General features: G+C 49.7%; 2 protein-coding genes across 2 annotated transcripts in view; both read left to right on the top strand.

The window, feature by feature from the left end:
* The window catches only part of CACNA1F (calcium voltage-gated channel subunit alpha1 F), a 24,936-nt gene extending 17,383 nt beyond the window's left edge, over nt 1–7,553 (top strand). Inside the window, 17 exon segments of the mRNA XM_023760952.1 lie at nt 607–627; nt 833–961; nt 1,311–1,376; nt 1,642–1,733; nt 2,132–2,291; nt 2,520–2,647; nt 2,957–3,053; nt 3,248–3,350; nt 3,618–3,719; nt 3,873–4,003; nt 4,250–4,384; nt 4,646–4,815; nt 5,459–5,584; nt 5,682–5,809; nt 5,910–6,022; nt 6,571–6,768; nt 7,249–7,553. Coding sequence (XP_023616720.1) covers nt 607–627; nt 833–961; nt 1,311–1,376; nt 1,642–1,733; nt 2,132–2,291; nt 2,520–2,647; nt 2,957–3,053; nt 3,248–3,350; nt 3,618–3,719; nt 3,873–4,003; nt 4,250–4,384; nt 4,646–4,815; nt 5,459–5,584; nt 5,682–5,809; nt 5,910–6,022; nt 6,571–6,768; nt 7,249–7,479 — 2,130 coding nt within the window. The 3' untranslated portion in view covers nt 7,480–7,553.
* Nucleotides 7,554–11,990: 4,437 nt separating this feature from the next.
* On the top strand, nt 11,991–20,259 carry SYP (synaptophysin). The gene is made up of 6 exons (XM_023760939.1): nt 11,991–12,021; nt 13,173–13,238; nt 14,398–14,522; nt 17,225–17,420; nt 18,081–18,272; nt 19,893–20,259. Exons 1-6 carry the CDS (start codon nt 12,004–12,006, stop codon nt 20,217–20,219), a joined length of 924 nt encoding a protein of 307 aa, XP_023616707.1. The 5' UTR covers nt 11,991–12,003; the 3' UTR covers nt 20,220–20,259.
* Nucleotides 20,260–26,421: the final 6,162 nt, after the last annotated feature.

The raw sequence follows: 26,421 nt of genomic DNA, 5'->3' as shown, positions 1-26,421 counted from the left end.
ATTTCATTTGCAGCCCACCCTCTGATCCACCATCACCTAACATGACTTTGTTATTTCTATTATTTCCTTCATTGTTTCTACATCCACCTCCACTGGTTCCATCATCTCTTCTGATTCCTTCATTGACTCCATTCCCTCCACTGACTCCATCATCTCCAACGCTGGGTCTTTCACGTCTCTGTCATTACCACTGACTGCATGGTTGGCTCCATAATCTCCTCCATTGGGTATTATATGGTACTGTTACATCTATTGACAATGCTGCTGGTTCCATACCTCCATCACTGGCTTCTCCAATGGGTCCCCCCATGGGTTCTCTCATATCCATCATCTCCATAAAACAACTGGCTCCATCATTTCCTCCATTGGCTCCAATATCTCTCCTCCATAACCTCCTGTACCCTCTCCTCTCCTTCACCCTCATTACCAACTTTTCCCACAACCATCTTAATCCACTACCATATAACCTTCCCCATTGGACCTTGCATAATGATTGTACCATCCATTATCCCCTATAACTGTTCAATAATTTCTCCCCTTGTTCACTTGGGCCTGTGATCACATCATCTCTTCTATCTCCCCTGTCTTGACCATATCTCCCTCCAGAATGGTGGCCATCTTGGCGAGGTAGCCCCCCATCATCAACAGGGACTCTGCTTTTTCCCCACCCACCCTTTCTTCCTTTTTACCTTAAGAGACCTTATAAATGCTCCCTGACCACCCTGGGACCTGACTTCTGACAGATTTAGGGGCTGGGAGGGCCAAAGCTTGAAGCAGGGAGGTGGCTGGGGGAAATGTGGGCTGAGCATACCCACCATACCCCCAACCCCAGAGCTCTGAGGACAGTTCCCGAATTTCCATCACTTTCTTTCGCCTCTTCCGAGTCATGCGACTGGTCAAGCTTCTCAGTAAGGGTGAAGGGATCCGCACATTGCTCTGGACATTCATCAAGTCCTTCCAGGTAACCCCCCATCCCTTTGACCACCCTTTACCCCCACCTTACCTCTCAGCCTGCTGTTTTACCACCCTCAGAACTGTATCTCCTAGTGTGCCACACCCACCTGCAACTTACCATTTTCAGTTTTCTCTCTTTTCTAGGCTCTCAATTCCCAACATGCCTTGGCTTCACTGACTTTAGTCTATTGTATTTAATACTGTGTCCACATTTGGGATATACTGGTAGTCATTACATGGGCACTTGGGGGATGGACCACATCTCTCATCAGGTCCAGGCTTGAGGGAGCAGTGCATTCTGGGGATTATAGTTCTATGCCTGGACCTGAGTATCTATCTTCCTCTCCACTCCATAGGCCTTGCCCTATGTTGCTCTTCTCATCGCAATGATATTCTTCATTTATGCAGTCATTGGGATGCAGGTGAGTGGGGACCCTAGGGAGCATCCCTCAGGCACTTCTCTGATGAGGGAGGTTGATTAGGAAGAGCCCGAAATTGGGATTGGTGGGTGGAAAGACAGACAGACACGCTGGATGACCCTGAGACAGTCCACATGTCTGTGAAATGGGATCATCAGTGCCTGTTTGTCAGGGTTGTAAGGACCCTTTGGGTATTAGTAGGTATTAGTAGTTGTGAAATGGGTGGCAGCCTCTTCACCTCTCTGACACAGCCCCTGTGTGCCCACAGATGTTCGGCAAGGTGGCCCTTCAGGATGGCACACAGATCAACCGAAACAACAACTTTCAGACTTTTCCACAGGCTGTACTGCTTCTGTTCAGGTGACATCTACCCCTCTCTCTGCCACCTCAGTCCCCAGCATGCCCCTGTGGGTCCCAGACTGCCTGAGCTGTGGAAATAACAGGGCAGCATGGGGTTCCATGTTGCCTGGGACCTTTTCTGGCTGTGACCTGAGCATTTGAGAATATTCTAGCCTCAGTCATCCTTTTTCTGGCTGTAAGATGTATCCCCTTCTTTGGCCTCAGTGTCCCATCTGTAAAATGTGAATATGACCATCATAAACATGGCATGCCAGCTTTTTAAATGTAGAAATGCTATTTGTGCCAGATGTAGCCCCTGGCAGGAGGTGGGTCATCCCATACCTTTCCAGTCCCCATAATACCATTTGCCATGACTTCAGAGCCTTCCCTCTAGGATGACACCCTCATGTGATCCCCAGGTGTGCCACTGGTGAGGCATGGCAGGAGATAATGCTTGCCACCCTTCCTGGGAATCGATGTGACCCTGAGTCTGACTTCGGCCCTGGCGAGGAGTTTACCTGTGGTAGCAATTTTGCCATCGCCTATTTTATTAGCTTCTTCATGCTCTGTGCCTTCCTGGTGAGGACCTTTTCCCCCATAACCACCACCACTACCATAGGGGCTGGCCCTGAAGGGTCTGGGGATGTCAAATGAGGTGGGGAGCCCAGATCTTCAGAGTAGGTGAAAGGGCTGGCCTGGTTCAGGGATTTGTAACCCAGAGACCATATAATCTTACCTCACAGCCTCCCACCAACCCCCTACTTTCTACTCTGCCTTTCACCTAACCCCCCGCTCACTGGCCCACAGATTATAAATCTCTTTGTGGCTGTGATCATGGACAACTTTGATTACTTAACCAGAGATTGGTCCATCCTGGGGCCCCATCACCTCGATGAATTCAAGAGGATCTGGTCTGAATATGACCCTGGGGCCAAGTATGCCCTCTAACCTCTAACCCCATACTTGGTATCCCAGGGGACAGTGCACTGCCCCCCAGTCTCCCAGCCCCAACCTACTCCTCCCATTACCCAGTCAGTAGATGCCCCAGGGTCCCCTGACCCTGTCTTCTGCCCCCCCACCCCCATCCCCACCCCCCACTGCCATGACTGCCCTTCAATTCTGCCCTGGCAGACCCTGGGGTGTTGTTGGGGAGAGGTAGTGATGAGCTGGTGGGTCCTTGAGAAAAGATTAGAGGGGGTATCTCCAATCCAGTGGTGCCTCCCACCTACCCCCACCTGCCCAAGGGGCCGCATCAAGCACCTGGATGTGGTTGCCCTGCTGAGACGCATCCAGCCACCACTGGGATTTGGGAAGCTGTGCCCACACCGAGTGGCCTGCAAGGTCTGTGCACCTGCCCACCCCACGCCCCTTGCCTCTGAGAGAGCTGTCCACCATCTGGCAGGGGTGGGCAGAAACTTTGCCTTGGGGGAGGAGGGGGTGTTTGGTTGCATCTTCAAAGGTTTCTGCCCCTGGACATTCAGGCCTGCATCTCAGGCATTTGCCCAAAGTGGGTTTCACGTCCCTGGTGTGCACAGAGACTTGTGGCGATGAACATGCCTCTCAACTCAGATGGGACAGTGACATTCAATGCCACACTCTTTGCCCTGGTTCGGACATCCCTGAAGATCAAGACAGAAGGTGTGTGTGGGGGGTGGGGGACAGGAGTGGAAGGATCCCTGGGGAGGTTGCAGGGAGCAAACTGAGTGCTGGGTCCCACTCCTAGTTCTGAACCTCAAAATAGGTGACTGTTTTCTCCAGGCCCATTTCTCCACCTGTCCAATAGGGGAGGTGGTGCCTGACTGCAGTAGAAGCTTGCAAAGCCCCTCCAACAGTGAGGGAGTGGCTGTGAAGGACTCTTCCTATTGGCTCATGCCCGCCCCCCTCCCCCATCCTCTCCTGGAGCAGGGAACCTGGAGCAAGCCAATCAGGAGCTTCGGATTGTCATCAAAAAGATCTGGAAGCGGATGAAGCAGAAGCTGCTAGATGAAGTCATCCCCCCTGCTGATGGTGAGCTATCCTCACCCCAATTCTTGATCCAGCCTCTGAATGTCAGATGATTGCTCACCAGCACTGTCTGGGGGAGGGGGAGTGTATGCTGTGGGTAGGGTGGGAGGAACAGAGGACCCCTATGTGACCTTGCCTCCTCTCCCTTGCCCCCAGAGGAAGAGGTCACCGTGGGCAAATTCTATGCCACATTTCTGATCCAGGACTATTTCCGCAAATTCCGGCGAAGGAAAGAAAAGGGGCTACTAGGGACCGAGGCCTCCCCAAGCACCTTCTCTGTCCTTCAGGTCTTCAGAGTGGAGCCTGGGTGGGTGGGGGTATGTGGGAGCACTGTGGCAGAGGCTAACTGCTCTCTTGATTTCATGGAGCCCATGTCACAGATATGGAAACTGAGGCCCCAGGACCCACAGAGGGTCAGAGATGGTTGAGAGGACTCCTTCCCCCACCCCACACTCCTGCATGGGAAGCAGGCTTAATGAAAGGGGAGTTTAGACCCTGAGCTATCCCGCTTCCCTATTTTATCACCCTCACAGGCTGGTCTGAGGAGCCTACAGGACTTGGTTCCTGAGATCCGACAGGCCCTCACCTGTGACATAGATGAAGAGGAAGAGGAAGAGGGGCAGGGTAGAGAGGAAGAGGAAGATGAGAAGGACCCAGAGACATACCAAGTGAGGAACGACAAGTTTCCACTCCCCCAGGATTGTAAAGTACCCCTCAATCCCCTGAGTAACTTCCACACTGCCTCTAAGGATAAGCCCCCCACCTACTCACCCTGGCAATAGACAAATGTTTATTTGGCACCTACCATCCGCTGTTGGAGGCCAAGACCCAGATACAGCCAGTCCCTGGGGTGCTCACCAGAGACATACCATATGACCAAATGACTTAGATAGAAACATGGATGCAACACTGTCCTGTGACTCCCACAGGCTCCAATGGGCTCCCAGCCCCCATCCCGTAGGAGCTCCCTGATTTCTGTGTCTCTGCCAACTGGGGACAAACTGCCAGATTCACTCTCCCTGGGGCCCAGTGATGATGATGCGGGGGCTCCCAACTCCAGACAGTCCAGTGTGCCCCAGGCTGGATCCCATGCTCACAGGTATGGTCAGGGGAGAAGATGATGAAGGAAGGCAGGGACTAGCCACTGTATGGGGATAACTCAGGGGGCATAGGAGTAAGGCCTTCTAATGGAAATGTGGGGAAAATCAGAGGGATTCAAGGGCTCAGATGGGAATAAAGGATAATAAGATTCATGTGAGAAAGGCAATGCAAACGTTTAATGCAAAAAGCACATGATGTGGGACTAAATGGGTTTAAGTTCAAATCTTGTATCTGCCATTTGCTAAGTGATCTTGGGCTACTCACTTAGTTTTCATGGTCCTCAATTTCCTCACCTGTGAAAGGGGGATAATAATAGCACCTTACTTCATAAAGATAGTGGAAGGATGTAATAAGGTCACTCAGCTTTTATACCCCAGCACACCCCCAATTCTTATTTGAAGTTGTCTCTTTAACAGGCCAACTTTGATTTTTTTTTTAAATATTGGGTCTTTCCAATGAGAAAAAAATGTCTCTTAAAAGAAAGCCCATGTTCACTTTTAAATAACAGGTTAATTTTATTTTAACATAATTTTAAAAAATTAGAAGCCCAGTGTTTCTGTAAGGGAGAGGGAACCAGGGGCCCAGGACCACATACTAATATTTGGGGATCTAATCGGCCTAACTTGCCTCACTTTCCCCAGGAGAAGTTCGGGGGCTCTCATTTTCACCATTCCGGAAGAAGGAAGTTTTCAGCCCAAGGGAACTGAAGGGCAAGAGAAACAGTATGAGGAAGAGGAAGTCCCGGGACAGTATTCTGGCCACAACAAGTAGGATGAGCCCATGTTTGGGGGGCAGGACTGATGGCACCCCATCGCCCATGCCCAGGCCTGAGCTCACCCCCAGCCTGCCCTCCTTCCCATTCAGGGGCTCCTACTTACATGAGCAGGCCGCGACTCCCTCTTGCCCCATCCTTTTGCCACCTCACAGACCCCAAAGATACATGGATGGGCACTACGCACCACGCCGCCGTCTGCTGCCCCCAACACCTGCAGGTGAGAGCGTGCAAGTGTGCGTGGGTCCTAGGGCCCCCAAGGGCCAGCAGGGCAGAGGGCTGGGGAAGCACCCCGTACCACCTACCATCCTCACCCCCAGGTCGGAAGCCCTCCTTCACCATCCAGTGTCTGCGGCGCCAGGGAAGTTGTGAAGATTTACCCATCCCAGGCACCTATCATCGTGGGCGAAACTCAGGGCCCAGCAGGGCACAGGTGAGTGAGTGGGGCAGCCTAGGTTAAACATTTTTTATGTGTTTTTATTTATCTTAGAGAGAGAGGAAGGGAGAGAGAGATAGAAACATCGATGAGAAATATTGATCAGCTGTCTCCTATACACACTCTACTGGGGAATGAGCCTGCAACCCGGGCACGTGCCCTGACCTCCTGGTTCATGGATCGACACTCAACCACTGAGCCACACCAGCCAGGCAGCCTAGGTTGAATTTATCAGACACACTACATGTCAAGACCTTCTGAAGAACAGGGCACATATGAACTCACACATTCTCACTGTACCTGTGAGGTGGGTACTGTTATTAGCCCCAGTTTACAGATGAAGAAACTGAGGCCCAGAGAGGCTTACCCAAGATCGCACAGCTAGTGAGTGTGATCTTCTGTGCTCTTCAACTCACTTGTAATTTACACACATTCAGTTTGACTACAGTTGTGCTTGGGGGGTAAGAGGTAGGCACAGAAATGAGTCCTATACCCTCACACTCCACCCATCAATCACTGTCCCTCTGATGTTTATTCTGGTCCAGGGTTCCTGGGCAACCCCTCCTCAGCGGGGTCGGCTCCTGTATGCCCCACTGTTCTTGGTGGAGGAGGGTGCAGCAGGGGAGAGATACCTCAGCAAATCCAGCGGTCCGCTTTGCACCTTCACCTGCCTGCAAGTGCCTGGAACCCACTCAGACCCCAGTCATGGCAAGAGGGGCAGTGCTGACAGCCTGGTGGAGGCTGTGAGTTCAGAAGGGGCATGGGCAAGAGGGATGGGGGAGAACGAGGGGAGGGGGGACTTTGGGAAGGAGGGGAAAGGGTCCCCAGTCTCTGTGCTGTGCATGTAGCTCTCCCTTTGCTCTGCAACTTCTGCTCAGCATGATGTGTGTACCACTGTCCCCCATTGTCTTCCCTGCATATCCTCAAGGGTGCATCATTTATCCACAGCAGGGGTCCTCAAACTTTTTAAACAGGGGGCCAGTTCACTGTCCCTCAGACCGTTGGAGGGCCGGACTATAGTTTAAAAAAAAAAACTAGTCGGCTGCTAAGCAATAGGCAGCGGTGGCAAAAACACCCGGTGGGCCGGATAAATGATTTCGGCGGGCCCAAGTGGCCCGTGGGCCGTAGTTTGAGGACCCCTGATCCACACTGACCTCTCTGTGCATGCTGCTTCAACTCCATGCTGTGCCTTCTGTCAACTCTGATCCTATCTGTGGCCCCAGGTGCTCATCTCTGAGGGCCTGGACCTCTTTGCCCGAGACCCGCGCTTTGTGGCCCTGGCCAAGCAGGAGATCGCGGATGCATGTCGCCTGACACTGGACGAGATGGACAGTGCTGCCAGTGACCTGCTGGCACAGAGAACCAGCTCACTTTATAGTGATGAGGAGTCCATCCTCTCCCGCTTCGATGAAGAGGACCTGGGAGATGAGATGGCCTGTGTCCATGCCCTCTGAATTCCCACCCCTACCCCACTGCTCAATAAACCTCCTGCCCTCTCTTCCCCAGAGGGAGACAGGCATAGACCACACTCTTGGAGTTTGATGTCTTTGCACTCGGAGCCTAGGGCTGCCTGGAAGCCCCCATCCATCCATCCATCCATCCATCCTGGTTCAGTGCTGAGCCACTGCCCACACATGGGTATTTCCGGAAACCAGGACAGCCAGGTCTGATTACTCAGCGTCAGTGAAGGAGGGAGGAGGAGGAGGAAGAGACAGCAGCCAAAAAAAGCTGGAGGCAGAGTGGAGGTGGTGGGGGAGGGGTGCACACTGGACAGAAATGGAGGAAAGGAGAGGCGACTTGGATGAGGAGTGTGGTAAAGTCAGAGACCCTACAAGGGGTCCGTCAGGTCAGACTAAGGAAGGACACATAGATGAGAAGGAAAGGATAAGAAAACCAGAGGAGAGTCGTGCCAATAGAAAGGCCTAGAGGTTAGAATTAGCCTGGTATAGCTGGCTGGCATGGCTCAGTGGTTGAGCATCAACCTATGAACCAGGAAGTCATGGTTCAATTGCCAGTCAGGGCACATGCCTGGGTTGTGGGCTCATCCCCTAGTAGGGGGCGTGCAGGAGGCAGCCGATCAATCTCTCATCATTGATGTTTCTATCTCTCTCTCTCCCTTCCTCTCTGAAATCAATAAAAATAAATTAAAAACATATTTTAAAAAGAATTAGCCTGATATGTGTTATGTCAGGCAGAGGGGTCCTCTGATGGCATCAGGGATTTCAGGGGGGCTAAATTGTTATCACCCTGTCTCCCACATTCCACCTTCTGCCTGAGAAAAAGAAAATCTAAATCCATTGCCAGAAGACATGGGTGACAGCAAAGGATAGAACTCCATGCCCAGGAAGTCCCACTCAGGGCCCAACAAGCTTTTCTGAGACCAGCTAAGAGTAACCCACTCTCCTCTCACACAGATCCAAGAGCTCCTCTTTCTGCTTCTTGCCCTACCTTTAGTCATTGCCCAACCTCTGGGATCTCATTCATTCAGTGAAAGTTTACCCAGCATTTATTTTGTATCAGGCACTGTTCTGGGTTTCCCTCAGAGGAAACTGAGCTGGCTTAGACATGTGACATGACTTGTCCAAAGTGGTAGTCAGCCCCACTCCAAAGGAACTGAAGGCAGTGCTGGGAATGGCATGGGATGGGGTCACCACTAGGCCCCTAGGATCTCCTCCCAGGTCTCAAAGCAGGGGTTTCTCATTTGTAAAGTTTGTGTCAAGTGAGCCAGTACTGAAATTTGAGGAAAGCCAAAATTGGAGACTGGGACTCAGAATATAGAGTGGTTGGGCTGGTGTATTGTGACAACAGCAGTCATAGGCAGGAAAGTAGAGAGTGAAAAGCTGTTAAGGGATGAGGTGGGAGAGGCCACCTGAGGCCAGATGAGGCAGAGCCTTTCAATTCTAGGCCCAAAACCTTGGGACTTTTCCTAAAAGCAGTGGGGAGCCATGGGAGGGATTTGAGCTGGGTAGTGACATAGTTAACTTTGCATTTTAAATAGATGCTCGGATGACTGTGCTGAAAACAGAAGGGAAGGAAACGAGACCGAAGATGCTAAATTGGCAGGAACGATGGTTGTCTTAGCCAGGGAAGGTGGCAGAGGAGATGGTGAGAAGTGAGTGGATTCCAGAGATGTGTAGGAGGTAAAATGAAGCATTTATTTGGCCCTGTGCAAAATGCATTACAATGATTATCTTGTTTAACCAGAGCAACAACCTTATAAGTATCATTTTAAACATCTTACATGTCCAAAGTCATACAGAATATTAGAGCTGGGACTTAAATTCAAGCAACTGAATGTCAAGACCCATGCTCTTCCCCACCCCACCTCCGCCACCCCTGTAAGACAATAACTGAGAAGTAGCCATTACATATTTGTGTGAATTTGAGTGTGTGTGTGTGTGTGCTTAAAAAATAGGTATACATTCAGATGATTCAAAATTCAAAAGGTACAAAAGGATATACAATGAAAAATTCCCCTTCCCTCTGGAGGCAACCAGCATTATCAGATATATTTTATACATGTGTAGGATTCTGTATTTATAAGTTAGTGGCTAAGAGTAACAGATGCTGGGGCCAGACTTCCTGGGTTCAAATCCTAGTTTTACCATTTACCAGCTGTGTGACCTTAGGAAAATTCTTTCACCTCTCTGCACTTTAGTTTATTCACCAGTAAAATGAATATAGTAGTAGCATCTGCCTCATAGGGTTGCTGTGAGGATTTAAATGAGTGATATAACTGAAGCTCTCAGAACAGTGCTTGACACAGAATAGACATAATTTAAAATGTTATTCTCTTTTTTAAAAAAATATTTATTTCAGAGAGGAAGAGAGAGGAGAGCGATAGAAACTTCAATAATGAGAATCATTGATGAGCTGCCTCCTGCACTCCCTACACTGCAACCTTGGCATGTGCCCTGACCAGGAATCGAACCATGACCTCCTGTTTCCTAGGTCGATGTTCAACCACTGAGCAACGCCGGCCAGGCAGTTATTCTCTTTATAATTATGATATAATCCTTCCCTTCTCTTTGTACACAATCCCCACACAGTTTGGCATGTCCCATGCCTCAACTAAATTTCTCGGCGACCATCCCATATCTCCACATTGGGGTTTTGTTTTGTTTTGTTTTATTATTATTATTATTATTATTATTATTTCTTTACCAAGGACATTTTCCATTGATTTTTAGAGAGAGTGGGAGAGGGAAAGACAGAGAGAAATATTGATGTGAGAGAAACACATCGATTGGTTGCCTTCTGCACACACCCCAACCAGGGCCGGGCTAGGGAGGAGCCTGCAACCAAGGTACATGCCCTTGACCAGAATCGAACCTAGGACCCTTCAGTCCGCAGGCCGATGCTCTATCCACTGAGCCACACCAGCTAGGGCTCCATATTATTGTTTTTTATTGATGTGTGTGAGAGAGAGAGAGAGAGAGAGAGAGAGAGAGAGAGAAACACTGATTTGTTGTTCCACTCATTTATGCCTTCATTGGTTAATTCTTGTATGTGCCCTAACCAGGGATGGAACCAGCAATCTTGGCATAGGGACGATGCTCTAACCAGTGGTCGGCAAACTCATTAGTCAACAGAGCCAAATATCAACAGTACAATGATTGAAATTTCTTTTGAGAGCCAAATTTTTTAAACTTAAACTATATAGGTAGGTACATTGTTATTAACTTAATTAGGGTACTCCTAAGGCTTAGGAAGAGCCACACTCAAGGGGCCAAAGAGCCGCATGTGGCTCACGAGCCACAGTTTGCTGACCACGGCTCTAACCAACTGAGCTACCCAGCCAGGGCCCATATCTCTATATTGTTAATGATAATTGTATAGTAGTTGTATCAGAGTTTACTTGAATGGGCTACAAGTAATGAGCACTTTGGGAGTATCCACTCTTATTATAAACAGTGCTGCAGTATATCATCTTATACATACATCTTTTAGCACATATACAAATCTATCTGTGTAAATTCCTATAAGTACAAATGCTGAGCCAAACAGTATAAGGATTTGTTAGTTTGCTAGATTTTGCCAAATCACCCTCCTCTACAGAGGTTATGCCAACTTAACTTCCACTATCAACTTATGAGAATGTCTGTTTCTGGGCAACCAGCCAATATTGAGCATTATTGAACTTGTTTATATTCACCACCCTCAAAGATGAAAAACAGTATTTTAGTAGTTTTGATAGGTATTTCTTTTGTATGAGTGAGGTTGAGCATCTTAAATTCCAACTGTATTTGTCCATTGGGTGTTGTTACATGGCAATCACCATTGCCTTTGGTGGGCCTAGTGTTAGTAGCACGAAGGAGGGGTAGTCCAAGTAAGGGTGGGCTGGGGAATAAAAAGGACGTAAAGTGTAGAATTAGAGTAGGCAAGAATTTAACTTAAGAGGAAGAGAGAAATAGGGAAGATGGCTAGGAGGGGTTTTAAGATGTGCTTAAAATGCAGATGAGAAGAAACCCTCAAGACCTTGAACTATGTTTAAATTTCAGGGACTTTGGGCACTGCCAATCACTAGTTGGGCACCCTTGTGCAAGTCACTTAACCTCTATGGGGGCTCATTCTCCTCATCTGTATAAATGGAGCTAATAGTCCCTACCACATACATAGGGTTGTTGTAAGGATTAAATGAGTGAACACATTTTAACAAACTCATTAAAGGGCCTGGTAAAATGTGATACTGCAGGACCTAACGGTCCTCCTCTCCCCAGACCTCTACCTGTGTTTTCAGACATAGATCTTCCTTGAGCGTTCACAGGGTTCCAGCCTCGGGGCTGGAATGGCCGCCAGCTACTTCAGCTTGGCTGATATGCGCAAGCGCAGGTGGCCAATGAGGTGGGGGCACGAGGGGAGGAGCTGTGGTTGTCTGGGCTGTTCTGACGATTGCGCGCACCCCCTCCCCCGCTGCACCCGCCCTTGCTAGCAGGCTCCTCCCGCCCCCTGCATTGCTGAAGCTGCTGCTGGCCGACATGGACGTGGTGAATCAGGTACGCGTTCCAGCACCGCGGACAGAGCCCGCTGCAGCCGGGCCTCCCCAGCCTGGGTTGCAGAGAATCCACCGACTTTGAGAGGTGGTGACCAGGGTCCTAGCAGCAGACACCCAGCCCCCGATGCTGGGGCTGGGGTCTGCAGCAGACGAGGGGAGGAAGAGGGAGGTGGAGAAAAGGAGTGCGCTCTTTGCCGCAGCGAGGGCTGTCCTCACTGCCGCAGCGGGGAGGGGGGGGGGCGCACAACTAGGTTTCTTGCAGGAGGAAAACGGAGTCTTGGGGCTAGGGTACAACAAGGGGGAGGGGAGGGGAGAGTAGAAGGAAGATGGGGGTGCTGCGGATGAGCCAGGAAATAGAGCGACAGAAGGCGTGAGGGCGGGGGATGAGGGGAGGGCTGACAGCTGCCCCTCCCAAACAGAGACGTTACCCCGGTAGAGAACCACTCCTTCCCCCAGACCAGACCAAGGAGGTCAATCTGGTTTTGCCTGTCAAAAAACCCTAGTCTCCCCCCCCCTACCGCAACCCTCCCCCCAGGATATATCCAGTGAAGCCATGTCCCAGCCCTCCCCCATCTTAATCAGCCTACTAGACCCTTTGCCATCTCACTCTTCTTCAACACATTAGAACCTCGCCCCTCTCTAACCAGTACCAACCCCTCCCCATCCTTATCACCTCAGACCCCCCCCCCATTACCACCATCTGACTCATGTTTACCGCAGCAGACCCCTCCCCCACCCTAGCCAACCTGACTCTCTCTCTGTTATGACTCACCTTCACCATTCAGGACCCCCTCCCCCACTCTAACGAACCCCGACTCTTTCCTCACTAGCTCCACCCTATCCATCTGACTCACCTTTACCATTTCAGACCTTCTCCCCTTCCCTAACTCATCCTGACTTTACCCCATCTTCCTCACCCAACCCCCTCAGCCATCTATCTCCCCATATCCCCAGGGTCTTCTCTCAAAGAAGGTGTGCCCACACATTCCCTGAAGTGCCACTTTCTCCTTCTCACCCCCTCTCCAAACGAATGTCCTCAATCCCTCTTGGAGGTCATATGCCCTATCCCCAGGGGTCATCGCCTGGTGGCACCCCTCACTTCCCTCTCCATCCCCAACAACCCCATCCCCTCCCCACCATTTCTCTCCTCAGCTGGTGGCTGGGGGCCAGTTCCAGGTGGTCAAGGAGCCCCTTGGCTTTGTGAAAGTGCTGCAATGGGTGAGTGTCGTCTGGGCCATGGGGAGAGAGAGGGAGGCAGGTAGTGGGATCTGGAAGAGCAGGGGTGCAGTTGGGGTGGAGAGCAACAAATGGATGGTTGGATTGAGGGTAGAAGGGGGTAGTGGTATTGTACTCCAGGGTAAAGTCCCTGGGGCTTGGGGCCAGAGAATGGATGGGCTGTGAAGTGATGTCACATAAGGCCAAGGGTACCCCCGTTGTGAAGTGGAAGATTGTGACGTCTTATCTCCTCTCCTGAGGTGAGAGAGAGGCAGGGGAGGTGGAGCTTGAAGCTGGTTGCTGTGGGAGAGATGCAAAGCCAGGAGAAAACCTGAGACAGTGAAAAAGATAGAGAATGAGAGACAGGGAATGATGGAGATGGAGAGTGAAATACTGAGAAAAAAGAGATACAGAGATAGAGAGAGAAGAGACAAACAGAAAGAGACAAAGAGAAGAGAGACAGAGGAAGATGCACAGAGAACAGAGATGCAAGGAGAAATAGACACAGAAGAGAGGTGGAGACTGAAAATGGGTGGGGGAGAGAAAGACAGAGAAAAAGAGACACTCAGAGAAAGGAGAAAAAGACAGGCTGATACATAGAGAAAGAGAGGCACGAGGGAGACAGAGAGAACACTATGCAGAGACTGAGTGAAAAACAGCAGGGAGATATAGACAGACTGAGAAACAGAAAGACATATAGAGAAACATACATTCACACACAGAGAGGGGGGGAAAGACAGAGACAGAGATACTGGAGAGGCAGAGAAACAGAGATACAAAAAGACATCTGAGAAAGACAAAAACACATAAAGAGAGATACCGAGAGAAATAGAGACGGAGAGAAATAGAGACGAAGAGAACACAGACAGACGGAAATACAGAGAGAAACACAGAAACAGAGAGACTGAGACAGAAGAAAGAGAGGAGAGAGAGGGGGTCAGATCATTGAGAGGTACAGACAGAGAGAGACATTAGGAGAAAGACAGGAAGAGACAGCCACACCCCTCTAATCAGCTTGTCCTTGGGTCTGATGAGCTCTGATTAGGGGGTGGGGGCGGGGACCAGTCCATCTGCTGTTGCCTGTGCTGGGCCCTGATCTGTCCAGAGGAGGGCACCCCCATCCCAGGTGTACACCATGGCTATCCCATCCTTGCTGCCCAAGGTCTTTGCCATCTTCGCCTTTGCCACATGCGGCAGTTACAGTGGAGAGCTCCAGCTGAGCGTGGATTGTGCCAACAAGACCCACAGTCAACTCAAAATCGAGGTTGAATTCGAGTACCCCTTCAGGTGTGCCCCCACCCTAGCCCACCCCTGGGACCCCAACAGACCTGGGAGAGGACGGGGGTGGGGTGGGACCTACCAACACCTCCTCCCCAGTGGCTCCTGCCCAGACCTTACCTCAGGACACTGTACCTGGTCAGGTCACTACACATGCACTGAGCACCTACCTTGTGCCAGGCACTGCTCTAGGCCTCTATGACATGTGGTGAGCAAGACAGGCATAGGCTTCTCTGCCTGTGGAGTAGCCTCCTCTCTGTCCCACTGCTTCACTAATAAACTGTCACTTAAAAAACAAAAGACGGGCATAGGCTGTTGCCCTCTGACTCTGCTCTAGTGAAAGGGAGGAGCAGGAGACGGGCAATAAAAAGGGTTCAAAAGCAAAAGTATATATAGCCTTCACACAGTATGCACACAACTAATGTTAGCTGATATTAATTCCAACTCATTCATTTCATACACATGTTTCTGAGAATCTGATATATGCCAGGTACTGATCGAAGTGCTGGGGACATAACAGTGAACAAAACAAACCTAGCTCCCTACCCTCATGGAGCCAACAGTATAACAAATTAATTAATAAAGAGAATATTTGCAGATTGGGAGAAATTCAAGGAAAGGATCCTCATGCAGGGTTTTAGGATAGAGAATAATGTGGGGGTGCTGTTTAGCTCCAGGGAATGATTCAACTCCATTAAACAATTCTGATATTTACTGAGCTCAAGGAAATGTTTACCTCCCGACTGGCAGGGAGATAGAGACCCACAGACACAATTTCAATAGAGGCTTCAGGGGCTCCTCCACTACTTGGACAAATCATGTAACTGCTCTGGATCTCAATTTCCTCATCTACAAAATGGGATAATAATCACAGGATTATGATGAATATTAAATGAATTGATATTTATAAAGTGTTTAGCACAGTGCCAGGCACACAATAAGCACTCCATATGTATTTGCTAGCATAAGGAAAATAAGTTCAAGGAAGTCAGGGAAAAGGTCATTAATTGAGTTGGAAGTTGGAGGGGGATGAGCACTTAAATGGAGGCTCAGGAGATCACCCATGGTGAGAAGGCAGAGTGAAGACAGGAAAGCCCAGCACAGGCTCTGAGCAATGGTGGAAAGAAAAGGAGGTGCCAGGGAGGTGTGGTCTGAGAGGATGGGGGGCAACCAAGGATCCAACAGTTCACAGAAGCCAAGGAAGAAAGTTTGGGAAAGGAGGGGGAGTTGGCAGCATGGGATAGTGCTGAGAGCAGGCCCTTTGAGAAGTCAGAAGATCACAAAAATCTGAAGTCACTCCCCCAACACCCCCCATGCCTAGGACCTCGGGTCCTGAGGATCTGCCCTTTACCCACAAGTCTCGCAGGAAAAATTCTGTGCCATGGGTCCTCCTGACCAACTCACCACCATCCCAATACCTCCCCAAGGGCCTTTCATCCCCCCTTGGACATCCCCACTCCCAACCCAGCATCCTAGAAACCCAGCAACCCAAACCCAGATTTAACTCCTAGTTCCCAACATCTAGCAGCTGCACAATCTTGAGCAAGTGACTTAACCTTGCTGAACCTCTGTTTGCTCATCTGTAAAATGGGTATAATAATGCCTGCTTTAGAGAACTGCAGGAGGAGGATCATTAGATGGGGCATTTATGCAAAATAGTAGGGGATCAATAAGTGTAAGCCTTGGGACCTTTGCTACACAAGGGCACTGACACAACCGGCTCAGTCTCAGGAGCCTGCATCCCAAACTGAAGTGCGAGCTCTGTGACTTCACCACCACACACATTTCTCCCTATGACCCCTTCCTCCATCACACCACAAGAAAGGCCTTAGCCTCATACCCTCCCAATCAGCCCCTCCCTCCCTCAAATACACACATCATGTTCCAGGATCCCTTCTCCCCTCCTGTCAGTCTATCTCTTCCTATTTTGTAGTCTCTGAAGAAATGTAATGCATACATTTCTTTCTCTTGGGGACCTGAAGTAGGATGGAGAGAAGAATCAATATGATAGAAGGGGGAAATAAATGGTTCAGATCACAACTCTGCTATTCCCTCGCCAGCTGTGTGACTTTAGTTAAGTTAATGTACTACACTGAGCCTCTGTACATTTCATTAAATAGACAATGATTGAGTGCATACTACGGTATGTAACTGTTTCAGGCCCTAGAGACACAGCAGTGAACAAAACAAAGGGAAAACCCCAGCCTTTCTGTAATTACAGAAAAAAAAAACACAAGGAAAATGGTATGTCAGTTGGGGTATCACTGCTACAATGAAAAAATGGGGCAAAGAAGGGGGCTAAGGAGTGCTGGGAGGGAAGAGTTGAATTCAATTTTAAATAGTAAGATGAGGGAAGGCCTCACTGAGAAGGGAACAACTGAGCAAAGCTTGAAGGAGATGAAGGGAGTAAGACATAAAGATATCTAGAAGAGCATTCCAGTGCAAAGATCCTGGAATGGGAGGGTGCCTTGAATGTTCTATGAGTAACCAAGTGGCCAAGGTGTCTCTGTTAAAATGAGAGATGAATAAAGCTTATTTCATGGGATGCTATGAGCAACCAATGAAATGTGACTGGTACACAGTAGGTGCTCTGTGAATGGTTATTTCCTCCTCTTCCGGGGACCTTGTCAATCAATCGCGGGGACTCGTGACTGGGCAGGGAGGAGAGGATTCTTAAAGTCTGGGCCACACCTGCCTACCTTTCTATGCAGGCTGCACCAAGTGTACTTTGATGCACCTGACTGCAGAGGGGGCACCTCCAAAGTCTTCCTACTCGGGGACTACTCCTCATCAGCGGAATTCTTTGTCACCGTGGCTGTGTTTGCCTTCCTCTACTCAATGGGGGCTCTGGCCACCTACATCTTTATGCAGAACAAGTACCGAGAAAACAACAAAGGACCCGTGCTGGTGAGCCCCCACATCCACTTGTATGCAGGATCCAGGGGAACCAGTCATGTTCATGGGTCACACCAAATCCCAGACAGGCCCACATGCAAGCAGCCATCATAACAGCCACACATGCGACTGCTGCTGGTGCTGAACACTAAATCATAGTGACAGAGACACGCTCACAGCCCACACAGAATCCCAGACAGGCCTACACCTGAAACCTGCTACCTCTCACACAACCACACAGTCTAGATCAAAGGAAGGAGCACACAGAGGTTCACTGTGACAGTCGTGCTTGTCATGCCACACAGACACACTGATTCCTACACAGCTGTACTCATATACCCTCATCCCAGACACATAATGACACATATTCCCACATTCAGACGAGAGTGGAAAGACACAGTATTTTTCACAGATTCGACAACCATGCCCCAGAATTCCCCCACACCCCCACACACATATCAACAACCACACTCTCACATCCTCTGTGTCACCCACAAGCCCAAGCTAGGAGGGCCACCTTCAAGTGAGTGCTGGGGAAAAGGTAGAGGAGAGACAGGCCTCTTCTGGGGGACTCCCCTCTCCCAAGAAAACCTGTGATCTGAGGAGGTCCCACAACCCAGTATGAAGCAGCCCACTCACAAGTGTCATCTTCCTCTCCCCTGCCCATCCTAGGACTTCCTGGCCACGGCAGTGTTTGCCTTCATGTGGCTGGTTTGCTCATCGGCATGGGCCAAGGGGCTGTCGGACGTGAAGATGGCCACAGACCCAGAGACCATTATCAAGGGGATACCTAGCTGCCACCAGAAGGAGAATACATGCAAGGAGATAAGAGACCCTGTGACCTCTGGCCTCAACACCTCTGTGGTGAGCCCTGGGAAGCTGGCCAAGCTGGCTGGGGAGGGAGGCTAGGTCACTTATAGTCTGGCATGGGATGTGGTGGAGAGAGAGAATAAGAGAGTTCAGATACCCAGAGAAGGCATACCAACAACAGAGCCTTGAAGGATTAGATAGCAATTGTAACTACTGTGACACCACAAACTGTCCTCAAGAGGGGAACATGAGATCTTCTATACAATTAAGTTTGGGAGACCTGGATCTCAGCCCCAGCCTCATCATGTAAAATCTCCAGCAACTCAGTACCCTCTGGAACCTTTTTTCTTTAAAAAAAATATATATTTGTATTGATTTCAGAGAGGAAGGCAGAGGGAGAGAGAGAGATAGAAACATCAATGATGAGAGAGAATCATTGATTAGCTGCCTCTTACACGTCCCTCACTAGGGGCTGAGCCCGGCAACCTGAGCATGTGCCCTCACGAGGAATCCAACCATGACCTCCTGGTTCATAGGTCCATGCTCAACCACTGAGTCATGCCGGCTGGGCAACATGTATTTGTTTTAATATAAAAGTATGCTTACTTTATAGATGTGCAGTTATACATATATTTGTGTATACATATATATGCGCCCTTACCCATCTATTAGTGGTACATTTATATATTTAATCAAAGTTTATGCTTAGCCCTATCTGGTTTGGCTCAGTGGATAGAGCATTGGCCTATGGACTGAAGGGTTCCCGGTTCGATTCCAGTCAAGGGCACATGCCCGGTTTGTGGGCTCAATCCCCAGTGGGGGGCGTGCAGGAGGCAGCCAATCAATGATTCTCTCTCATCATTGATGTTTCTATCTCTCTCCCTCTCTGAAATCAATAAAAATATATTTTAAAAAAATTTTAAAAAATAAAGAAAAAAGTTTATGCTTAATATTTTACTATATCACAATTTCAGATTTTACTATAGTTTATACAAATACTAGAGGCCCAATGCACGAAATTCATACAAGAGTAGGCCTTCCTTCCCCCAGCTGCCAGCACCCGGCTTCCCTCTGGCACTCTGACCAGGCTAACGTCACAGCCCAGGCTTCCACAGGAAGGTCTTCAGATCTAATTAGCATATTACGCTTTTATTATTATAGATAAATGTGCATGTGTAACAGGTAAATGTGCAAATATATAAACAAATGTATGCAATATTACTAGATCCCAACATCCCAGGAATCTGAATTCTTTTTTAAATATGTTTTTATTGATTGCAGATAGGGAGAGGGAGAGGAAGAGAAACATCAATGAGAGAGAATCATTAATCAGTTGCCTCCTGCACACCCTGTATGGGGATGGAGCCCACAACCCGGGCATGTGCCCTGACTGGGAATTGAACCATGACCTCCTGGTTCGTAGGTCGATGCCCAACCACTGAGCCATGCTGGCTGGGCCCAGGAATCTGAATTCTAACATGCCCTACTTCCCCACCCCCCAAAATGGTTTTTCTGCACATTGACGTTCATGCGCTGGGACTCGGTGGTCTGGGTTTCTGAAACCACCACCCTCAGAAGCCCGAGGATCCATGCCTGAAGCGCACTGCCTCGAAGTTACCTGGGGCCGCCAAGGCAACGGGAGTGGGACGACAACCTGGCTTTATCTCCCCGCAGGTGTTCGGCTTCCTGAACCTGGTGCTCTGGTTCGGCAACCTGTGGTTTGTGTTCAAGGAGACAGGCTGGTCCGCCCCGTTCCTACGCGCACCTCCTGGTGCCCCTGAGAAGCAACCGGCGCCTGGGGACGCCTACGGCGAGGCGGGCTATGGGCAGGGCCCTGGCGGGTACGGGCCCCAGGATTCCTACGGGCCTCAGGGCGGCTACCAGCCCGATTACGGGCAGCCCGCTGCGGGCACCGTTGGTGGCTATGGGCCTCAGGGCGACTACGGGCAGCAAGGCTATGGCCCTCAGGGTGCGCCCACCTCCTTCTCCAATCAGATGTAGTCTGGTGAGTGACGGGCGGGCGGTGCGGCCAAGGAGGGTACCTGAAATGAAATGGGCGGGTCAGTGAACCAATAAGAGTCCATAGTAAATGTTACGTGGACGCAGGCCAGACCAGTGAGGGTGGGAGTTTGAAGGAACCAATACAGAGGCACAGCTAGCTACTGGTACAAGCCAAGAGCGAAAACCTATCCAATGAATGGAAAGGAGGAGAGTGATGCTTGAAGATGGGAAGAATTTAGAGCCAATGGGAGAGGTAGAAGTGAAGCTCCGAGGGAAGGAAGGGGACAGAGAAACAGGCAGAGCAACCAATGAAAGGAGGGAATCTTAGCAGAGGGATTACCGTAGTGGAGAATTAGCGGAGCATCGAAACCTTTCAGAGAGAAGGAAATGGTCTTAGAAATGATTGGTAAGTCAATATGTTATGATAAGGCCAATAGATGGTGAGAGTAGACTGGCTTTAATCATGACGGTCAAACAAGCTCACCAATCCGGGAGGAGGTGATTCATCTGCCACCTCTCCCCAACTCTTCAGGTGGGGGAGATGGTTTGGAATTTCAAAAAAGGAAAAAAGGGATGGAGTGGGATCATTGGAAAGGCTTGCCCGACCTGAAAAAGAAAAGTGAGATTTCCCTCATACATGAGGTGGGGAAGAAGGGGAGAAGAGGAAGGGTGGATGTCATGAGAGGGGAAAGGCAAGGAGGCGGCAACACGTGGATGGAGGTAGCTTTTGGCACTTGACCAGAATGGAAAGGGCAGGGAGCAGTTTCTTACGCATCTCACATCTAATTTGTCAAAAAAAAAAATCCTGTTGGCTCTACCTTCAAAATATAATCTACAATCTTCCCACTACTCACTGTCATCTCCCCCAGACAACTTACATTTCCACCCCCATTCCCATTCTGTTCTATTCACAGCATTGAGAGAGACCCCATTAAATCTTAAGTTAAGCCCTAGCTGGTTTCACTCAGTGGATAGAGCATCAGCCTGTAGACTGAAGGGTCCCAGGTTCGATTCTGGTCAAGGGCACACGCCCTGGTTACAGGCTGGATCCCCGGTGGGAGGCGTGCAGGAGGCAGCCAATCAATGATTCTCTCTCATCATAGAGATATTTCTATCTCTCTCTCCCTCTCCCTTCCTCTCTGAAATCAATAAAAATACTTTTTAAAAAGTCAGGCCACCTTCCTCCTGTGCTCAGAGCTCTGCCAGGGTTCCAGTCTCAATCAGATTGAAAGCCAAAGGCTTCACAGGGCCCTACACAATCTAGCCCCTCCCCTCATTTCTCTGCCCTCTCACCTCTTAGCCTCCCCCCCCACACACACACACACACACTGTTCACACTGTTCCAGCCACACTGGTCACCTCAATATTCCAGGCACAATCCAACTTCAGGGCCTTACCTTGGTACTTGCTTTCCTATTGGAGTTTTACAACCACACACACTGATAACCTCACCTGGCAGGTCCTTACAAGTCCCATTTCTTACCTCTCTCATAGTGCCCTGTGCTTTTCTTTACCACAGTTTGTAATTATTAGTTTATATATCTTTTATTAATTTGAGAGAGAGAGAGAGAGAGAGAGAGAGAGAGAGAGAGAGAGAGGTCAATTTGTTGCTCCACTCATTTATACATTCATTGGTTGATTCTTGTATATGCCCTGACCTGGGATCAAACTTGAAACCTTGGCATATCAGGATGACATTCTAACTAACTGAGCTCCCCAGCCAGGGCTTAGTTTATACGTTTATTGGCTGTGTCTTCCGCTAGACTATGGAATGTAACCAAGACATATTCATGCTGTGCACATACCACTTACAGCACTACTAATGTTAAGAAACATTTATTGAGAAAATAGCAACAACATAGCATGTCTTTTTATTCTTCTCAGCTCAGAATCTTCCCATGACTTACACCTCATCCAGAGTTAAAGCGGATGTCCTCACAACCTAGTCCTATGAGACGCCATTACCTACCTCTCTGACATCACCTCCCACCACTCTCCCTTGCTCATTCCACTCAAGCCCCATTGACTTCCTTGCTGTACCTCAAAAACACTAAATGTGGCCCCACCCAAGGACCTTTGCACTCCCTGTACCCCCTGCTTGGAATGCTCTCCCACCCCCTAGTTATCTGCATGGTTCATTCCTTCACCTCCTTAACTTCTTATTCCAATGTTACTTCTGTGGTCTTCTCTGACTACCCTACTTACTACAGCAACCTTCCTTCCCTTACTGGCACTCCTAACCCCTCAGCCTGGTCTACTTTTTGTTTTTCCATTTCACTTATTATCACTTTATGTTATACTAGATAACTTTATTTTATTTTTAAATATATTTTTATTGATTTCAAAGAGGAAGGGAGAGGGAGAGAGAGCTAGAAACATCAATGATGAAAGAGAGTCATTGATCAGCTGCCTCCTGCACACCCCCTACTGGGGATCAAGCCCGCAACCCAGGCATGTGCCCTTGACTGGAATCAAACCCAGGACCCTTCAGAATGTAGGCTGACACCCTGTCCACTGAGCCAAACAAGCTAGGGTTATGCTAGATAACTTTATACATTACTAGAGGCCTGGTGCATGAAATTTGTGCACTGGGGGGGGGGGGTCCCTCAGCCCAGCCTACGCCCTCTCGCAGTCCCAGAGCCCTCGGGGGATCTCCAACTGATGGCCTAGGCCCCATGGGAGCAGGCCTAAGCTGGCAGTCAGACATCCTTAGCACTGGCTGAGTGGCTCCCCCTGTGGGAGTGCACTGACAACCAGGGGACAGCTCCTGCATTGAGCATCTGCCCCTTGGTGGGCAGTGCACATCATAGCGACTGGTCGTTCCACCATTTGGTCTATTTGCATATTAGCCTTTTATTATATAGGATGATTATTGTTTGAAGTCTGTCTCCCCTGCTACAATGTAAGCTCCACAAAGATGAGAATCTTGGTTTGGCTCAATACAGATTATAACCAATATAGATTATAACAGTTCCCATTAATGAACATCTTTGGGTTAGGGGAATGAGGACCTTAATTTCTTTGGTACCTTACCTAGTGGGGCAAGATATGCCTTCCCAGTAGCGGTAGCTGGGATGAAACTGACTACAGGACTCTGAATGAAAGAAAAAGGAAGAAAAGGCATGTCAGACAGAGGGTAAAGCCAGGGCGAAGACATACCAGCCCAGCCCCTCCTGAAAGGCTACACCTGTATCTGGACCCCTTCTCCTTTCTGTATCTTTTGTCTCTACAGGTCAGTGCAGCCCAGGAGGACCCCATGGGTGGGCAAGAGCTCAGGAGAAGGCCTGCCCTCCCTGCTCACCCCTACACCCCAGGTCTCCACCCCTCAAGCCAGGAGACCCTTAACTGTCTATATATATATATATATATATATATATATATATATATATATATATGAAACATATAGATATCTATTTGTCTGTCTGAGCTCCGCCCCCACTCTGCTCCCCTTATACATTAGGGCCCCCAATCTTTAGTGGGCCCCTCTCTTATCCTTAGCCCTTTCCCTGCATCTCTTGGCCCCTCTCTGTTCCCTGGCCCTGTGCCCTGAGGTTGAGGATGATTCTGAAAGAGGAACAGGGAAGAGACAGACCTTGGCTGTGTGGGTAGGGTGGGCTTGACTTCAGAGTCTCTCCCTTCTCTCCCTCCCCTCCTCCCAACTCTGGCCTTGACTTCTCCAGCAATGTTTGAACAACGGCCATTACAGAAAATTCAACCCTGATTTGGGGGGGAAGGCAGATATTGGAGGGCTTGGGATTAAAGGTGGTCTTGGAGAGGGGCTCTGGGATGGAGGGGACTATAAGCAGGGAGGTTGGGTTCCAGACATACTAGAAGTGGAGTCCAAAGGAGAGGGGTGCCCTAGAGCATTCTGGAAAGGAGTTTGGAAGGAGGCTGAGGGTGAGTTTCTAGAAAGATCATAGCTTTGAGTGAAGCAGTGGGTGGACCCCCTGCATGGTCAGGGCTTGTAGTAGGACTTGGTTCTATGGAAGGGGTGTGGCTTGGGGGCCTGGGGACAGGGTTTGGAAGAACACTGAGAGTTCTAGAGGGGGTGTGGCTTGAACCAGGCAGTGGGTGAAGCTCCAGAGTGGGTGGGTCTTGGATTGGGACAGAGTCTACAGAAGGAGTGTGGCTTGGAACATTCAGGAGACTAAGTTTGACTCTAAAGCGGGAAGGCTGAAAGGGTGATTCAGTACTGGGCCACCCTTTGGGTGAAGGCATGGTCAGGGTTTTAATAGTCAGTCGGCTTTAAATTGTGCATGGTTTGTGGTTTCAGTGGGGAAGAGCTGCCCCACCACCCCACATGGAACATTGAAGAATATATGTTTTAAAGTTGGGCAGGTTTGGCAGTGGCTAAGGTCCTAAGGGATGTGTTTGTTAGGGGTAAGGGGGCAATATTCCTCGCTAAGGCTAGGCCTGAGGGGGCCTAGAGAGAGCTGAGAGGTATGGCTTGAAGGGTTAGGGGTGGAATCCAGAAAGAAGCACCCACACATACCCTTCCTTGCCCACCCCCACGACAGCACAGTTAGGTAATCAGAGGACAGAGCTAATGGGCCTGTGGGGCCAGCCCACCCCTCTCCCCCTTTCTCCTGCCTCCTCCCTCCTTCCACACCCCACCCATCCTGGGATGGTTAGAGATCTGGTCTGGAGCCCCTATCCTACACCTTCTGCTGTGTCTGTGATGTCAGTAGTGCCTGTGACCGTGTGTTGCCATTTTGTCTGGCTGTGGCCCTTCTCCCTCCCCTTCAGACCCCCACCCTTTCCCTTGCCCTTCGGTATTGTTTGAAGACTCCCTCCCAGAGGAAGAACAAATATGATTCATTATCCTTCCCTAAATAAACTCCTCAACCACCTAGTACTCCTGGCTCAGACTTCTCAGTGTGTCTTTTTTTAAAACATGTTTTGATTTTAGTGAGAGGAAGGGAGAGAGGGAGACAGATAGAAACATTGATGAGAGAGAAACCTTGATCAGCTGCCCCCTGCACGCTCCCCACTGGGAATTGAGCCCACAACCCAGGCATATGCTAATTAGGAATCAAACCTGCCACCTCCTGGTACATGGGACAATGCTCAACCACGCCCACCGGGCCTCAGTGTGTCTTTTTAGGAGGACACAAAGGAAGAGATAGAAAGGATGTGAGAGGAAGCTTCACCACTACTGACCTGCTGGAGGAGGTTCAAGTCACCTCATCATTTTAGGCCCCCCAACAGCATTTGGCCAAGGGATGCCTCGCCTGCAGATCATCCTAGGTCATGCTCGGAGTGGCCCTGTGCAGTGCCCCACTACTGGCCACAGAAAGTTGTCTTTCAAGGGCTCAGTTCTAACTCTGGTCCCTTAGCCACGTGCCCTCCCCACCTTGTTCTCAAATCCTCAAGAGTTTCCAATAGGACCCCATACTTCACAGGGAGACCTTCCCTCTACTCATATCCTCGGATTTTTCAGAACCTGCTGTCTCTTCGTAACCTTGCCTCCCCTACCCCGCAGCTGGAAAACCGGGAGACCAGGTAGGTTGCAAGACAGGGGGGCGGGGAGCCAATCATTCATCCCCTTTAACCCCGCCCTGGAGCCAGAAGAGGCGGGAAGTGACAGAGATGTGCGTAATGGGGCGCGGGATGGGGCCTGGAAATCCCTGGCGCCTGCGATGAAAGGCCCGGCTGACCGCCGCCTCCACCAGGCTTAATTAGAGACCCCAGCCGGGCGCCCACGTTCTGATTGCTGCCCCGAGGCACAGCAAAGCTGTAGAACATGGAGAGACTCCCAGCTCTGTGACTGAGCTCAGGGAAAAGGATAGCTAACTGGAGAGAGAAAAATGGGAGCAGGGGAGGAAAGGCTATTAGACCTTCTCGGGATTTAGGGGGCATGACAGCTGGGCCTGTAAGAATGGGGGAGGGGGAGAGGACATGGGAACCTGGCCAGTGACTTTAACCTCCTCCTCATAAATCTCAAATAATCCTGGTTCTGAAGGGATGGGAGCAGGGCTGTGTGGGGTGTATAAGATTTAGCTCTCTGATACGGACGAGGGAGCACCATCTAGGACTGCAATGGAGTTGGGGACCATTCTTGCACTATTCATACAGGGGAAAGAGTCCTTCGGAACATCACTAATGGGGAAGAGGCCAAGAGGTGGCTTTAACCCCTCCTCCAAATAAGGATCGAAGATAAATGGACACGAAGGGCCAATACAAACCCTATCGCCCCATTCCT

Source organism: Myotis lucifugus, unplaced genomic scaffold (assembly GCF_000147115.1).
Source record: "Myotis lucifugus unplaced genomic scaffold, Myoluc2.0 scaffold_196, whole genome shotgun sequence".
In the NCBI taxonomy this organism is placed as follows: Eukaryota; Metazoa; Chordata; class Mammalia; order Chiroptera; family Vespertilionidae; genus Myotis; species Myotis lucifugus.
This window is presented reverse-complemented; position numbering and strand designations above follow the sequence as displayed.

Excerpts from the sequence above, each read along its gene's own strand:
- SYP (XM_023760939.1), top strand. Across the intron at positions 13,239-14,397 it reads TTGTGAAAGTGCTGCAATGG|GTCTTTGCCATCTTCGCCTT; the intron begins GTGAGTGTCGTC and ends TTGCTGCCCAAG. Across the intron at positions 14,523-17,224 it reads GAATTCGAGTACCCCTTCAG|GCTGCACCAAGTGTACTTTG; the intron begins GTGTGCCCCCAC and ends CTTTCTATGCAG.